Here is a 16967-nt window from a genome sequence, read left to right on the forward strand (position 1 = left end):
GCCTGATCAAACGGTACGCTGATGCTGATGTAGGGGATGCCATGATGATGGCTTGTAGAGGGCTCTCCCCCTGACCTGTGAGGACGCACACGGACATTGTGATGAGGATTGCCAGAGGTAGCAGAGTTGAGATAGGCTCACCCTGCTGGAAGTTCTGCTGTGGGTCACTGACACCACCTGTACAGCTAGCTGGTGGCCAGCCCCTCCCCGCTGCCACCCAGGCACATTCCCGGTCCACACGCTCATGTTCTGACTCTCACACAGCACTAGTCAAGTCACTCAGCTTCAGGAACCTCATTTGTACAGTGAGCGAGAGCCCCTGCTGGGGAGTTGGAGGCATGCACTCCTCTGCCTCCGTGTAGAGCTCGGTGAGCGTTTGTTGGAATGTGGAGTTCGCACTGCCATCATGTCAATCAAATGCCAGTGAGCAGAGGCAGGAGCAGAGGCTTCAAGCTGTCATTATTCAGAGAGCCTAAAGTAGAGAGGACAGCAGATTAACCCACCAGGGATTTGTCGTCCACCTCATCTCCAGCCAGCAAGTTATACAAGGAGGGCAAACTGAGGCAGCCAATCATTCTGGTGCCTTGGCTCCTCTGGCCAGAGAGTCGGCTTTGTCTCTGTGTTTCGCAGTGCTGGTGTGTTCCCGTTGCTAGTGATGCTCTTCCTACGTTATATCTGTGTAGTGAGGGTCTTTGCAGCTAGGCCGAAGAAACCCTTACAGTGTGTGTGTGCGCGTGCGTGTGTGCGTGAGTGTGTGCACGCAGGGCTGCTTACAATGTACCCTGCAGATAATGCTACAATATAAAGTTGGGATGCGACTTTCACGGGTTCGGGAGGCAGAGGCGGGTGGATCTGAATTAGAGGCCAGCCTGGTCTACAGAATGATTTACAGGATAGCCAGGGCTGTTACACGGAGAAACAATAAACAGAAGAGTATAGACAGTAAACGTGCCTCTGTTCTGCCATCCTCTGTCAACACCGCACATGTAAGTCAGGCAGGCACACCACACTGCACTTCTGGTGTAAGTTAGATTTATGACACAGTAGCACCTTGGGACTCCACAAGTCCTGTGTGCCCCTGGCACAAGCATTTCCCTTTATGGTCAGCGGCTTCCCTCAGGTCCTCAACAGATGTGGTCCTTAAGGATGGTTTTCGGGTCTCAGCATCAGATGACATTGGAACCTGCATCTTCTGCCTTTGGGGACTCTGAGCATCACTGGAATATTTAAGTGCACACCCTCATTCCTGCCACTAGATGGCAATAGCATCCTTGTCTTCTCCCATACTTGTATTTTTGTCCCAAGCTGAGGATTTCTGAAGTTCTTACAGGTTCGAATACCATTTTGTTTTGTTTAAACCGCTTGTTGTTTTGTTTTGGGTTTTTTTGTTTGTTTGATTGGTTGGTTGGTTTTTTGAGAATAGGATTTCTCTGTGTAACAGCCTTGGCTGTCCTGGAACTTGCGTTGTAAACCAGGCTGGCCTCGAACTCACAGAGATCTGCTGCCTTTACCTCCTGAGTGCTGGGATTAAAGGCATGTGCCACCAGTGCCTGGCCTGTTGGCTTTTTGTTTGTTTGTTTTGTTTTTGTTTTTGTTTTCTCTGTTCAGTAGGCCCAAGTCTGTTAAGGAGAATGTAGTCTGTGTCCTTAAAGCTGGTCTGGACCTTGAAGGGTTGTTGAGGATTGGGCTCGTGATGTGTTCTTTTCGTTTTCAATTTAAATGGGACTGAAATTGTCCATTTTCAGAACCCTCCTAAGACCTCCCTGGCAAGTTGTCTCCACCCAGGTTCACGGAAGCCTCAGCTGCCCCTCACCCACTCCAGTTTTCTGTCAGAGATGTCACTTAGCTAATCTTCACCCACATTTCCAGACACTCCTGCACACCTTCTTGGTAAAAAACCGCCTAGGACACCTGAGGTCATCAGATGCACACTCTGGTGTTATCACAAACCTCACGGGCTGTCTGTCACCTGAGTCCTAGGGTCTGGTGTCACCTTGGAGATGGCTCCACTGCTTTAGGCCTCTGTGGCGCCTCACCTGGTTCTTGAACCCCTGTCCTTGCCTACCTCCCTTCCTGGTTCTCTCCTCCTCTTATGTAACATTCTGTTCACAGGTGTGTCTGCTGTGGGGGTCTGCAGGCTTGTACCCGAGGATCCCATGGCTTTCTGGTTCCGTGCTGTTGTTACAAGATTCCCGTGACTCTTGTCTGACCCTTCTCGCCCTCCTCTGTCAGAGAAATGATAATGTGTTAAGTTTGGCATTGGGTGCTTTAGAACACTCTGTAAGCAAGCATCACTGACACGCCGTGTATGGCATGTATTCCTTCCTGCAAGCTCAGGTGTGAGTGTGGGAAGCTTGTACTGTAGCTGGTACCCTAACCTTCCTTCTCCCCTTCTCTTCTCTCTTTCTTTTCTCCCACAAGGTTCAGCCACACTTCACCACTGGCAGCAGCTGGCCCAGCCTCATCTCGGGGGCATCCTGGACCCTCGTCCTGGTGTAGTCACCAAGGGCTTCCGCACGCTGGACGTTGACGTGGATGAAGTGTACTGCCTTAACGACTTTGAGGAAGACGACACAGGTGACCACATTTCTCTCACCGGCCTAGCTACCTCCACGCCAATTCAGCACCCGGAGACCTCAGGTGAGAGGTCTCGAGCACGTGTGACTGTCTCAGGCAGCAGAAGTTACTCCAGCCAGCCTCAGGCTTCCCCAGAGGAGATGCACAAGCCGCCAGCGCCAGCGGGCCTGGAGGAGGAGGAGGAGGGGTCTGGTGAGGGCACCTCAATTAGTCCTGTAAACCTGACACCTTTACCGGAGACAGAGCTCTGGGCCTTGCTCACCTCTGTTCCTGGCACCATCCGTAGTAACTCTGTGTCTGTAGCTTCCGCTCGTCTGTGTGGGTGATAGCAAAAAGCCTTTCCCATCGCCAGGTTCTGCTTCTAAAGTAGAGACCAAACCCTCCACTTTGTGACGGGTGGGCACCTGTGTCCATCCTGGAGGTGCAGGACCCGCTAGGGCCCTGCGTGTGGGAGCAGGAGAGGCTGCTAAAAAGTAATCCATGGGTCCCCGAGAACAGGTGCTCCTGGGATCTGCGCCTGCCCCGACCCTCTCTGATGGGCCATTTCCCTATCACCTTGGGATTTCCAAAGTGAGCAAGCTGGGCAGTTTCAGGGAGATGATGGTGCAGTAGGATGTGAGGAAATCAGGCTGAAGTCTGGGGACTGGGTAGATGGTGCCTGGAAGGTCACGTCAACTTCAGTGAAGGGGCGTGTGCTCTTTCATGTATTCAAAATGGAGTTTTTTATAAGTGTTTAGCGACGCTCTTTAACCAGTTACACCCTGAGAGATGGCATCAACTTCTTACAAAGAGGAAGCTAAGTGCTCTGGCTAGACAAGTCCCACCACCAGGTGTCAGAAGTGTGACCTCGGGTTACCGGGTAACCCACAGACCTCCCGCACTGGGATGGGAAGTTTATGCTCAGGGCTCCTGGGACCTCTGGGGTGTTAGGTGGTTACTGCTAATCCATGTGCTCCGTTAGCTGGGAAGACAAAGAACTCAGGGTGTGAGAGGAGAGATGAATGGTCCCAGCGCCATCAACCTTGTGACATCCCCAGATCACTAAATGCAAAGCAAGGATAGTCTTCTTTCTGGTTCATAATTATAATTGTAGAGGACACACATTTGCCATGAAATCCAAGCCAAGGCCGGGGTTTCGGTAATGTTGCCTGTACATAGGTTTAATTGTAGACAGCGGTGGTCAAGGGGCTTGACCTGATCCGGTTGTTTCTTTAAATTGTCAACTTTAGAGGCGCCATCACAAAAATTTTGTTTTGAGTTTTTAAAAGGGAATGAAACCGTTCATCCGGTGAGATCTGCACACTCAGTTAGGCCTGGTGGTGCATATTTACCATCCAGGCACTTATATCCCAGGAAGCTGAGGCAGGAGGGTCTCAAGTTCAAATCCAGCCTGGGCTACAGAGTGAGACTCTGTTTCAACAAAACAAAGAAGGGACAGCAAGCTACAGCACCAGCGTCTGGCTAACCACCATGGGAAAGTATTGAAGGGAGAGGTCATGTAGGTGCTCCCTGTAGCCGGAATGCCCATCCTGGGAGGTGAAAGGCACACCCCAGAAAGAGTAAAATCATTGCACCAAGAGCTGTGTGAGAGGTCAGAGGGTAAAAGCCCTGGTTATGAGGACCAGAGGCCCAGCCTCTGCCCTTCCGTGACAATGACCTCTGCCCTTCCGTAACAGTGACCTCTGCCCTTCCTGTGACAGTGACCTCTGCCCTTCTGTGACAGTGACCTCTGCCCTTCCTGTGACAGAGACCTCTGCCCTTCCTGTGACAGAGACCTCTGCCCTTCCTGTGACAGAGACCTCTGCCCTTCTGTGACAGTGACCTCTGCCCTTCTGTGACAGTGACCTCTGCCCTTCCTTCCTGTGACAGTGACCTCTGCCCTTCCATGACAGTGGCCTTTCTGGCCTTGCTGAACCTTAACATACGTTCACTCAGCAACTTGATCTGGGGTAGCCAAACACATGTAGAGAAGAAACAATAGAAAGTTGGGTCTCAGTGTGTGTCCCCAGGAATCGATAGTTTCTCGGGGTCATTCAGGAAAGGTGTCTCATTTGGGGGCGAGTTCTCTAGAGCTTGCTTCCTCCGTGGGAATCTCTTCTCTGGAAGCAGGGTGCAGAGGGAAGGTGTGCAGAGCCGCGCAGGCCGTGGCTGCTTTCCTCCACTGAAATGGCAGGACTGCTCTGCTGCAGGAGTGGAGTTTGGGACTCTGCCACCCCGAGTCACACTGGGCGCCCCAAATGCTCCTGGTGCACAGCGGGCGAGGGTGGGTAAAGGCTGATGGGTCTCCATGAGAAGGCCTGGGTTCCACGCTGTCGGGATTTATATCCCACCGGCCTGGTCCCTGCTGGCCCAGCGCTGACACCTGAGCTCCCAAAGCGGCTGTGTGCCTGGGGACATCTCAGAGGGCAGAGGGCAGACGTGTGAAGCAGGAGGCAGGCGGCAGCAGGACTGAAGAGTGGAGAGACTCACCTGGTAGACATTTTTATTAGTGCATTTTAACGTGTCTCTTGAAGCACCCTTTGACTCCTCCCCCCCTTAATCCCATGTCTTAAAGGCGGGTTCCATGTTGTTGTGTTGTAAATGGTCTAGAGATTAAAATGGACTATTGAAAACAACCTTTAGGTCATAGTTTTACTTCATTTTAATGAGTATTTGATGTCCCGAATTAACAGAGGAAGCACATTTTTTTTTTCCAGGATAGTCAACGCCTAGTCCTACCAGGACTCTGTTTTAGTTTGTGGTTGAGGACGACCTGCATAGGGAAGGGTTAATTAAGCCCACTTGTCAGCTGGTCCGGTGGACCGAGCTGCAGGACTGCTCAGGCTCAGTTGCATTCCCCTGAAGACCCAAAGGGTAGGAAAAGATGGGATTAAACCAACACCAGAGACGAAGTCAAAAGTCAGTTTTTTATCAGTCTGTCACTCACATACATGGAGATAATGCCCTGAGGCTGGCTCATGCCTTATCTACCCGTGTCCACCGGAAGTGCACATGACTCGCCAGGGCCCCCAGATCCTGGCATCAGTGTAGACCGTTAAAATCACACTCATTTAAAACAGATGCCCTACATCCCAAAGCCCCAGGGCCACCAGAGGCAGACATCAGGAAACACCCTTTTTGCGGCTTCCTTATCTAGAACAGAGACCCAAGCTATCCCTGGAGCTCTGCAGAGCGAAGGAATGAAAATAATAGCCCCCCACGGAGAGGAGGAAGTGTGGTCAGTGAAGCATTCCCTCAGCTCAGTCACAGAGCGGGAACCCATTCGAGCAAGTCTGTCCCACCTCTGCCCACACAAGAGGGTCCGCATAGCTTGTATGAAGAAGCTGGGCCCCGTGGCCCAGGGTCTGGAAGGGAATGCCGGCACTATTGGCTCACAGACCTTCCGGTATCTCTGGCAGAGGGAAGTGCCTTCCGTGTTCCCCGTGGGAAGGGGACATTTCCCCAGTCCTGGCTCTCACCCTTGAGTCCTTGAATGAATGGTCTGTTCACAGCCACCTGGGTCAGGACATGCTAAGAAAAGACCTAGAACCCTTTCTAAGAGCGTCTGGTGAACTGAGCAGGACAGGTCAGCTGCAGCCCAGAAGCAGCTGACCGAATGGAAGGGCCGATTCCTCAAAAATGGACAGGCAGCCATGGCCCTGCCTAAAACATTCAGAGCAGAGCCTACTGCGGAACGCCTTCTCTCTGGCATCCATTCCTCCAGGACACCGGAGCTGCCGTGTGGCCTGCCCAGGCATCTGTGTGAGTCTGCTCATGTGGAGAGGCCTTCATGAGCACACAGGGATGTTCAGACAAGGCAGCCGCCCCCCCACCCCAGGGAGAATGGGGGACTACCCTCCAACCTGCCCGAGCAGGCAAGGGTTCTTCCTGGCCTCTCTGTGTGAGCCCCAGAAGGGAGGATGAGCCAGTGGCATGGGGTCTGGGCCTTGTTGTAGAAAGAGATCCGGAGAGAGTTTTGCATTTACTCCCTTTGATAGTTTATGTTATTCCAAAGTTGCCTTTTCCTCCAGAGGGTACCTCAGAGGCACTCAAACTGACCCTGCCCTCTCTGCAGGATGCTGTAAAGTAGTTAATCTCCTAATTCATGCATACTTTTTTGACGAAACAGACAACAGACAGTTTGCCATGGTGAGAATAAAATTTTTAAGTTCTCAAGAACTAAATGTCCATTGTATAGAATCAGAAAAAGATCTTATGATTCTCTTCTGTCTCCACAATGGAACCTTCCAGAAAACCTACCAGACCGGGGTATAATGGACTGGGAGCCAGGGGCCTTCAGAGTTACGAGACCAAGACTAGGGCTGTGTAAGCAGAGGAACATGAGAAGGAAGGGAAGCCAGAAGCTACTCGCTTAGATAGAAAGTTTTGGCAAAAGAACAGCAATTAATGGTCTAAAACCACTTTTATCTTGGAGGGGGGAGTGGGGGTAGACATCTGGTATCCCATCACTCAGGTGGCTGAGACAGGGGGATTATGAATTCAGAGGCTAGTCTGAGCTACATAAATAGACTGTTAAAACAACACGTTTTGCATAGCCTCATTTAAAACAGTGTGGCGATGACCTCCTGTGGAGGGAAGTGCAGGTTAACAATGCAACATCCTTTGCTCCGTGTTGTATGAATATGGCAGTTGGGCACATGATTTCATACATGATCTTTCCCAGGCACTGTTGTGCTATGAAGCGTTTTCGAACCCCTGCCCTGATGTTCGCCTTTGTAGGAAGAGCTCTAAAACATTGCTTTCATGTCCTTTTTTTTTTTTGGCTCATGAAAAGGAGCCTCGTGGCAAGGCAGCCTCTCCATCCCAGGCAGGACAGTGCCGTACAAGATGGGCGCTCTGTAAAAGCAAAACCTGGCCCATGTGCTTAGGCTCAGCTCACGCCAGGCAGGCCGTTTTTGAAGATGACAACTTTTATTTTCAGCAAGTTTGTTTGGTTTGGTAGGAAAGGCCCCTGGGTGCTACTGTTCGTTGATGTGGTGGCCACTCCTCTGTGTGTGTGTGTGTGAGAGAGAGAGAGAGAGAGAGAGAGAGAGAGAGAGAGAGACTGTGTGTCTGTGTGTGTGTGAGAGAGAGACTGTGTGTGTGAGAGAGACTGTGTGTGTCTGTGTGTCTGTGTGTGAGAGAGAGACTACTGTGTGTGTGTGTGAGAGAGAGAGAGAGACTGTGTGTGTGTGTGAGAGAGAGAGAGACTGTGTGTGTATTTGTGGTGTGGTGTGTGTGTGAGAGAGAGACTGTGTGTGAGAGAGAGACTGTGTGTCTGTGTGTGTGAGAGAGAGAGACTGTGTGTGTGAGAGAGAGACTGTATGTGTGTGTGTATTTGTGGTGTGGTGTGTATGTGTGATAAAGAGAGACTGTGTGTCTGTGTGTCTTTCTGTGTGTGTGTGAGAAAGAGAGAGACTGTGTGTCTGTGTGTGTGTGTGTGTGAGAAAGAGAGAGAGACTGTGTGTCTGTGGTGTGTGTGTATGTGTGCGTGTGTGTAGAAGGCGTTCATAGAGAGTGCACAGCAGGTTGGAATCACATGCCAGCAGCCTCACACCCACATGGCCAAGTCAAGAAAGGGGGCAGGTACACTTAGGTCCATCCTTCACCCAAGTTGCCCACTCCCCACAGGGGGAGCGTAGCAGGCGCTCTGTGCCCTGTGAAGATGGGGTCCCTTTCTCAAGATTTTCAGATACACTTGAAAAAAAGGTTTTTTGACATTTTTAGGAGTTATTTATGCAATCTTTGACAGACATGCCTTGGAGCTGAAGACAAGGGTCAGTGGGTAGAGCACAAAGCCCTGGGTCCCATCCCCAGCTCCGTAAAACTAGGGGAGGTGATGTACACCTGTAGTCTCAGCCCTTAGGAGGTGGAGTCAGGAGCATCAAGGTCAGGGTCATCATCCTAGGCTATCTAGTGAGCTCCAGGCAGCCTGGGACACGTGAGCCCCTATCTCAAAATAAAAGAAGGTATAGATGAGTGTTTGGCCTAGCCAGCGTTCCCCATTCTCGAAGGTCTGTGCAGTAGCTTAGGTTTGTATCAGCAACTCAAGACTGCAGTTGCAGCCACAGGCTTCAGCGCCTCTGCGTGTGCCCGATGGCTTCTAGGGTGCTGTTCAGAGAGGAAACCTGTTAGTCCGGTGCATTGCCAGCTTGGACTGGCCCCTCCCCAGAGGACGCACGGAAGGAAGGGCCGAATGTGTCTGCCAGGATGGGCAGAATCCCAGTCATCTTTAAGTCTCTGTAGGACCCCTGAGAGCAGCAGAGCGTCTGGCCATGGTCCTCTCTTCTCGGCACTTGGGGCTGTGGGGAAGCAGCCGTGCTGGGAGGCTAGGCACTCTGCAGGGCAACAGCCACCCTGGTTTATGTAGCACCGCTCACCACCACCCAGCTCTGTGGAGACCCAGAACTGTGTCCGGGATGACCCATCATGGGTCCTTAGCCATAGGCAAGCAGGTAGGGTCATTTCCTAAGCACCTCCACTCCAAGCAGAAGCTCACAGGCCACGTCAGCAAACAGGAGCAGAGTGGGCTTTGCCCTTCCCACACGCTCCAACACAGCATAGAGTGGGTGCCTGTGGTGTGCCAGTCATCTGTAGTTCACCCCTGTGGGTCTCTCGCAGCTATGGTTGAGTTGATTTTAAACCTTACCAGTCAGCATCAAAATCTCTAGCAAGAGACCAGCTAGACAATAAGGATTAGGATTGTAAAATATAAGATGTGGTCAGAAAACCAGAGTGGGCTATCATCTTAGTGAGCACAAAGCCCAAATCAGCACAGGAATCTACCCCTGAGAGTGCCTGGCTCGCTTGGATAGGAGCAGTAACCTTGAACCTGCTTGCAACCTGCCACTCAGCCTTTGGCTGCAATAAATGAGTCATCTGTCCATGCCCCATGATGCTTGAAACCCTCCCGTGTGGCTAAGATGAGAATAAGGATTGCACCAGGAGCCATTCCAAGAAACCCCGCCCTTTGCACCCCCAAGTGAGGCCCATGAGGCAAACGAGCAGACTTGCAGTTCAGCTGGGCATTGGGCTGTGGCGTGCAGCGTGTGGTCTTGGCAACTCCGGTTTGAACCCAAGCTCCCGCTCAGCAAAGTGTGTTTTCATGTCTAGCTTGTTTGTATCCTGAAGCCAACAATCAGGGCTCAATGTTTGCTTCTCTGGGACGGACAGGAGGGGCTACTGGAGAGCCCCTTCGTAGAGAAACTCACTGTCTCTGTATTGTGTCCCAAGGAAGGGAGGCGCAGCTGCGTCCCGGCAGTCCGTGGTGACACCGAGAGCCCGAGAGCCCAGGCATCCCAGTGGTATTGTGGAGGAGCCCAATCTCTGGCTTTGGCTCTTCAGATAATCAGTCTCCTTGGTCTTCACAGCCGCCCATTGCTCCCGGGGAGTGGGGGACGTGAATTTTTAGCAGCCTTTTCTTATCTCCCAATCTCATTTGGATGTGATGGGTTTTGCTTCTGATGATTTGACTCCCTCTCTAAAATGTTCTTGGTAACTGCACACCTAATGGGCTGGGGAGGGGCAGTTGCACACTCTGACCATTTGCTCAAATGGGGATGCACTTCTAAATTTAATCCCTCCTTGACTCCTTTATTTTTTTTTAAATGTTATCTCCTACTACCATGTTGTCTTAATGATCTATTTACCCCTTTCCCTCTCTGTCTTTCCTCAATAACCCTCTTCTCAGACTTCCTGTTCTTCTTTTTCCTGAACTTTGTTGCTGTCCAAGACTTGTGATTGTTTGGTTGCCTCCTCTTTATAGCTCGGTCCATTTTTGTTGGCGCTCTGTAGCACGTTCTCGGCTACCTGAACTCGGGAACCTCTGCTTGCACCCAACGCTAAAGCCATTGTTCCTTTCTTTTTTTTAATTTAAATTTATGTGCATTGGCATTTTGCCTGCATGACGGTGTCAGGTCCCCTGGGATTGGAGTCACCGTTGCCACTGTTGTGGGTCCTGGGAATTGAACCCAAGTCCTCTGGGAGAGCAGCCAGTGCTCTTAACCACCGAGCCATCTCTCCAGCTCCCACGAAGGCCGTGTCTGTGTCTTAGTTGCTATGTTCCCTTCTGTGCCTTCCACTGAAGCTCTGCTCAAAGTTGGCTGCCACCCTAGAGTCACTGGGCCCTCGTGGACACAGAGCTGGGACATGCTTCCAACAGAAACTACATTTACCCTATTCTTGTAGCCATCATCTATATATTTGTGCACTGGATTTGTCCGTCCCGCCTCAATCTGTGTCTCCAACCCATTCTCACCTATTTTTTATTATTACTATTATTATTATTATTATTAATTTTCTTATGTTTGATTCACTTGGTTTCTGGTTTTCTTTTAAGACAAAGCCAGATTGCCCCCTCCCCCCTTTTTCAAATCCAAGAGAACCCTTGTTGCAAGAAGATTCTAGTAGTTCGAATCTTCACACACAGTCTTTGGGTTTCTTGGTCTCTGAAGTCTGGAGTCTTTTCCCAGGAGGCCTCTGGGGGCTGCGCTGCCGCAGGGCTGAGCAATGGGGTGGGTGACCTCTCATGAGTCCATCATGCATGTGTTTGATGCTCCCCTCCACAGACACACACTTGGTTTTGGGGGTTTTTGTTTTTGTTTTTGTCTTCCCCCCTGACGCTCAGGTTATGAGCTAGGACGACCTTGACAATCATGACGTCTTTGGTAGACTCCCAACCCATTCCTTCGCTGGCTTCTGGTGCATGGTCCTTACACTCACATGATTTGCTTTGCTGCAGCCTTGGTCATCAGCTGCCCTAACAACAACGCTTAGAGACATCAAAGGAGACCACCCTTGTCTCAGTTCTGGTAAAAAGGGGGCTCGTAGCGACCATGGGGAAGGAGCGTAGGGCAGCAGTGGCGGGTATGTCAGACCAGCCTGGGTTCTGGATCTCTCCTGGACGGTGTTGTTGGGGCTGCTAAGGCCACCTCCCACCTTGACCATGGCACGGGGTCAGTAGTGGAGCCAGCTTCCCTGAGACCCTTTCTGTATGAACAGAAAAGGGAGCTTCGTGAACCGCACCCTGATCCCAGGCACCAAGCACCTCTACCTGCCCACTCCACCCCTCCCTCCGGGCAGGGCATTGGCAGCTACTTGTCAGTGAAAAGACATGCGCAGCAAATGATGCTGGATGAAAAAGCAGGCCCGAGCCCTGAAGTGGAAATCTAAATTAACCCATGAAGGCCCATTGGCCCCCCCCCCCCCCCCCCGTCCCCTGGGACCTGGATTCACTACTGGCCCAAGAACTCTGATGAGGAACCCTGTCTGGATTGGGCCGGAAGCTGGGATTCGATGCTCTGCAGACCAGTGCTCAAAAACATGGTTATTTCTGAGGAACCACCTTCAGTCCAGAACATCGTGTCTTGACTTCCTCGCCCAGATCCAGTTCACAAGGTAGCCCATCGCCTCTCACGTCTGTGGAGGGTCGTGCTGGATTCTAACATCTATTGTGGTTTATCTGGGTGCGAGGAATGTGTTTGTTCTTCCTCTCCTGATCTAGCGCACTACCCTGGGAAGTGCATGTCCCAGACCAACTCCACCTTCACCTTCACCACCTGCCGAATCCTCCACCCTTCAGACGAGCTCACGCGGGTCACGCCGAGGTAAGGGACTATGGCTCTGGGGTGGGTGGGAGCAATACAAGTTGGAGAATGGCCTTTCTCACAAGGTGTGATGGTGGAAGTTAAGAGGTTCGTGCGAAGGCCAGCTCCAAGCCAGGTATGGTGTTGCGCACCTTTAATCCCAGTATCCCAGCAGGCAGAGGCAGGTGGGTCTTTTGTGAGTTTGAAGACAGTCTGATCTACTTTGTAAGTTCCAAGTGAGCCAGAGGTATATAGTAAGACCCTGTCAAGGAGAAACAATTAAGAAAAAGGGGGAGGGGCTGAGTTTGATCTCCATCACCTACATGCTTCTAATCCTAGGTGGATGGCCCCTTGGGGTTTACTGGCCAGCCAGCCTAGCCCACTTGATGAGGCTTTGGCCAGAGAGACTTACCCTGTCTCAAACACAAGGTAGATGGTACCTGAGGGGCAGTAGCTAAGAAACAGTAGCTCTGGCCTCTGTGCATGCTCCTGCACCCACACTCAGATACTCGCATGCATAAGCACGCTCAGGGAGACCCAGCCCAGCAGGTGTAAGCACATGGAGCCACTCATTCTAGGTCCTGTCTTTCTTTCTGAGCCTTTGTTTGTTCAGATCCAGAGTGGGGGTGGGGGGCAGTGCCTAGGAAAGCCACTGCCACTGTCCCCTGTGGATGCTACTCCCCTTTCCTGGCTGAAGCCAGAATTTGGGCAAGCACCGGGGATGTCCCGGCATGGTGTTGACCCAAAGCTTGCCAATGGAGCATGGGCTTTTGTCACGGTAGAGTTGCTGAGCTCTGTGGAAACCCTCACCCCCTGGAGCAGACTCCAGGAAACAGTCGTCACAGCCAAACTCTAATGGCCAGTATGGGAAAAACTCTGTGGTGGAGTCACATGTCCACTCTGGCTTGTATCCCTCGCTCGGGCACACCATCTGGAGAGATGTCTGACTAGATTGCAGTCATGTGGCCTTACAGGGGGAAAAAAAAAAAAACCAGGAGAATGGCCTCTCACAGCAGAGGAGAGCAACCTCCCCCATTACCCCTTCGTGCATGACACAGCCAAACAAGACCACAGAGTTAGTGTATGGTGTAGGGAGGGAGGTGAGAGCAGCCACCCCAAGGAGCACCTTAAACCGTGAATAATTCTCCACAGGTCTTGTGAGGATGCCGACGAAGCAGCCATATGCCCCGTTGATCTGAGAGATGTAGGGCAGAGAGTCTGAGCCCACGGGAAAGGCAGGGGGTGAGCACACGGCCAGTAGACCCTGCTCCTGCAGGGCCACACCCAAGGAGCTGTGTGTGCAACTGTGGCTGCCACTAACCCGGGGACAAAGGCTTTGATGTGTCTCTGTGGTTGTGCCTGGTTAACTTGGCCTTGACTATCATTCCTCCTAACCCAGCTGAGTGCCCACACTAACGAAGGCCTAACCAAGGTCTCACCCGTCCGTCGGGATCCCTGGATTTCTGCTTTGTTTCCATCCCCCCCTCCCCTTGCTGTCCAGGGAGATGCTGGCTTCCAGGCCTGACTTTGTTTATAAAAGGTTATTCTTAAAGTCACAGGATGTCCCTCGTTAAAAGCTGTGAGTAACTGTAGTTTTGGCTGAAGCTATCGGCCTCAGAGTGCCCCCCCCCCCCCGAGTATGTCTTCCCCCACAAGTCCCATGTGGCCGCACTGGGGACCAAAAGGTGAGGAGTAAGAGGGGGCTGTCTTGCCTGAGTTGGGAAAAAACACAGCAGGACAAAAACCCTGAAGGCCCTTCTGGGGATGGCTGTGTTAATAAGCCTTCTAGTCTAGAGCACGCTTACCTTCAAGCAACCATCAACATTTGTTTAAAAAAAAAAAAAAAAAAAAAACCACCCTCCCTGTGCTTTCTGCAAACCTCACCTCTCCCATCCCAGGAGCTGCTGTGGTCTCTGCAAGTGCAGAGTCTCCCCCTGCTGAGCCAGTGTGAGATGAACTTTCCCCTGACTCCCACCCTGTGCCCACCGACCCGCTGGGGAGACCAGCCACAGGTGTGGCCTCCTGCACCTGCCCTTGAGCTGCCTGTGTCTAGGGAGGAGGACCTTCTCCAGAATGGGCGCCCTGTTCCTTCCCTTCTGCCAGCTGGTGCCTGCCCAGAGTACCTGGGCCTCCTAGGGAGAGTCTTGGGGACCACTCAGCTGGCCTGTTACCAGGGGAAGCTGGCCACTGCACCTGAAGCCTGGAACAGGCAGCCACTGGCATGGGTCCCACGAAGTGATGGCAGCATGTCCTCTGTGCCCCTGTGCTCCCCTGAGAGTCTTCTTCGTCAGCGCAGCCTGTTGCTTCTTCCTGTCCCCGTGGCCTGCTCGGCTGGAGGACAGGTGCTGAGACCTCAGAGGCCCTGGTCAGCAGGGCACGGTGGATGAGCTTCGAGCATTACAGACAAATTGATTGTGGGAGGTGTTGCTCCACCATATCCCGAGCAGTTTGGGCAACAGGAAAGAGGAGCTGGAACAGTGGCGGGTCGGGGGGTGAGTGCTGTGCCGTGGGTGGCCATTTCTGCTGGTCCTGTAGCGGGCTCTCATGCTCAGAGCTCTGGCTCATGTCTCGGGAAGATCGAGATGTCTGGGAAAAGAACTGTTTGGGGTGATTTAGCTGTTGAAGGGTCCGCCTCCCGCCCTGACGATAGTGGGGTCAAATCCAGGACTGTCCACTTCCTGGCCCAGTGTGACACACTGAGTGAGCCCACAGCTGACCTTGGAGCCCAGGTCACCCAGGTCACTATGTACAGAGAGAGGGAGCAGCTCAAGCACCAGCCAAGGCTAAACAGAGGGGACCACGGCAGTTTCCTGTTAACTTGGAGCACAATCGTATGTAAGGGGATACCCCCCATAAGAAATGAGTGGCAGATGCAGACAGAGAGTCCCTGAGGGCACGGGGTGCCTTCTCCCACCCCAAGCTCCTTCTGCACACTCTGCCCTAGGCAGGGCCGCTGATCCTCCCAAAGAAGCCTGTGACCTTTCTGATGAGTAACCAGCCCTTTCTCTTGCAGCCTTAACTCAGTCCCAGCTCCGGCTTGTAGCAGCACTAGCCACTTGAAGTCTACGCCAGTGGCCACTCCATGCACCCCCCGGAGACTGAGCCTGGCCGAGTCCTTCACAAACATCCGAGAGTCCACAACCACCATGAGCACATCCCTCGGACTGGTATGGTTGCTGAAGGAACGAGGCATCTCAGCGGCTGTGTACGACCCCCAGAGTTGGGACAGAGCCGGCAGGGGCTCCCTCCTCCACTCCTGCACCCCTAGGATGGCTGTGATCCCATCCACCCCACCAAACTCCCCTATGCAGACACCTGTGGCCTCGCCACCCTCCTTCGAGTTCAAGTGCACGAGCCCTCCCTACAACAACTTCCTGGCTTCCAAGCCCGCCAGCTCCATCCTGAGGGAGGTGAGGGAAAAGAAACCGGTGAGGAGCAGCGAGAGCCAGACGGACGTGTCTGTCTCCAACCTCAACCTTGTGGACAAAGTCAGGAGGTTTGGGGTGGCCAGAGCGGTGAACTTGGGACGACCACATATCCCCACCTTGACTGAGGATCAGGGACCTCTCCTCTGTGGAGCCACAGGACCAGCACAGGCTTTTGTCCCTGGGGGCCTGGTCCCTGAGGGCCTGCCTCTGGGGTGCCCCAGTGGCATCCGGCGGAATCGAAGTTTCCCCACCATGGTCGGGTCCAGTGTGCAGATGAGAGCCCCCGTGATCCTCACCTCTGGCATCTTGATGGGTGCTAAGCTCCCCAAACAGACTAGCTTGCGGTGAGCCCAGGGATGGCCGCCATGCAGGAGAGCAGCTCCAAGCCTCCTGTCCCGCACAGAGCACCCACAGCCGTTTCCCCTCTGAGGTCTACTTCTCCCGAGCTAGACAAATCAACCGTGTGCCTCGTGGGGGGGGGGGGAGGAGAACTCCACACGGTGTGTACGCGGGCCTTGGGGACCTTGCATCTGCTCTCTTCCAATCTGCAGGAAGTGATACAGCCCTACGAGGTCACACTCTCGTGATGCCACCCGAGCTCACCGGGAGGGGGGAAGGTGGCGTCCTTTCTTCTTTACTTTTAAGAAGCACTGAAATTCCCAGGGGTGTTCTTATCCCATGGATAGGAATCTGGTGAATTCTGCAAAAGACTGCCCTGTCGCACGCCACAGCTGCCACATGGCACGGGTCACAGTGCATCAACAGCCTGGGTGTCACTGGGCCTTCTTGCCCTCCAGTGACAGCGACAGGGCCGCTCACCATCTCCTGGTGTGGGTGGTCCAACTCCTTCAAGACCTGCACTGTTCTGGCCTGACGGACTGTCCACTCTTGGGATGTCGTCAGCTGCCGGGCTCAGAGCCTGACCTGAGAAGAATGTATTTACACTCAGATGCACCATCAGGCAGCCCCTCTGTGTTCTGTGTGATCGTTTTATTTTTATCTTTTCCATTTTTAAGAATTTTATTAGCAGGGAAGTCTCAGTACTGGCAGTTTCTCTTGGTGGTTCTCTGATGCCAAAATGGCGTGCGCGCGCACACACACACTAATTTGCTAATAACATAGCTTATTTCTGGGACCCAGTGTCACAGCCAGGTTGATGTATGACCAGTTATCACTGTGTCAAAGGATCAAGGGGACAAGATGGTTAAATCTACACACGGTAGAGGAAAGGGGAGAGCCCAGAGCACACCTCATTGCACCCTGGGTCAAGATTGATCAGGTTTGCTGTCTGCTAGCCCCTCTCCAATCTGATGGGAGCTCAGGCAGCGTGTGTGATGGGCTCTGATGCCATTCAGGGGCTACATCTTCCTTTTTTTTTTTTGTTTTTTTGTTTTGTTTT

The 16967-nt window shown here is 52.6% G+C and overlaps 1 protein-coding gene across 11 annotated transcripts in view; it reads left to right on the plus strand.

The window, feature by feature from the left end:
- The window catches only part of Trak1 (trafficking kinesin protein 1), a 101192-nt gene extending 85170 nt beyond the window's left edge, over window positions 1–16022 (plus strand). For 2 of the 11 annotated variants that reach the window (XM_051202594.1, XM_051202580.1), the window contains 4 exons: window positions 2422–2640; window positions 12059–12161; window positions 13293–13382; window positions 15154–15293. In XM_051202594.1, coding sequence (XP_051058551.1) covers window positions 2422–2640; window positions 12059–12161; window positions 13293–13362 — 392 coding nt within the window. In that variant the 3' untranslated portion in view covers window positions 13363–13382; window positions 15154–15293. Of the gene's footprint in view, window positions 1–2421; window positions 2770–12058; window positions 12162–13292; window positions 13383–15153 lie in introns of all 11 variants that reach the window. The other 9 variants (XM_051202549.1, XM_051202533.1, XM_051202573.1 and 6 more) reach the window with 8 other exon arrangements.
- Window positions 16023–16967: the final 945 nt, after the last annotated feature.

This window comes from Phodopus roborovskii, unplaced genomic scaffold, assembly GCF_943737965.1.
Source record: "Phodopus roborovskii unplaced genomic scaffold, PHOROB, whole genome shotgun sequence".
NCBI classification, from domain to species: domain Eukaryota; kingdom Metazoa; phylum Chordata; class Mammalia; order Rodentia; family Cricetidae; genus Phodopus; species Phodopus roborovskii.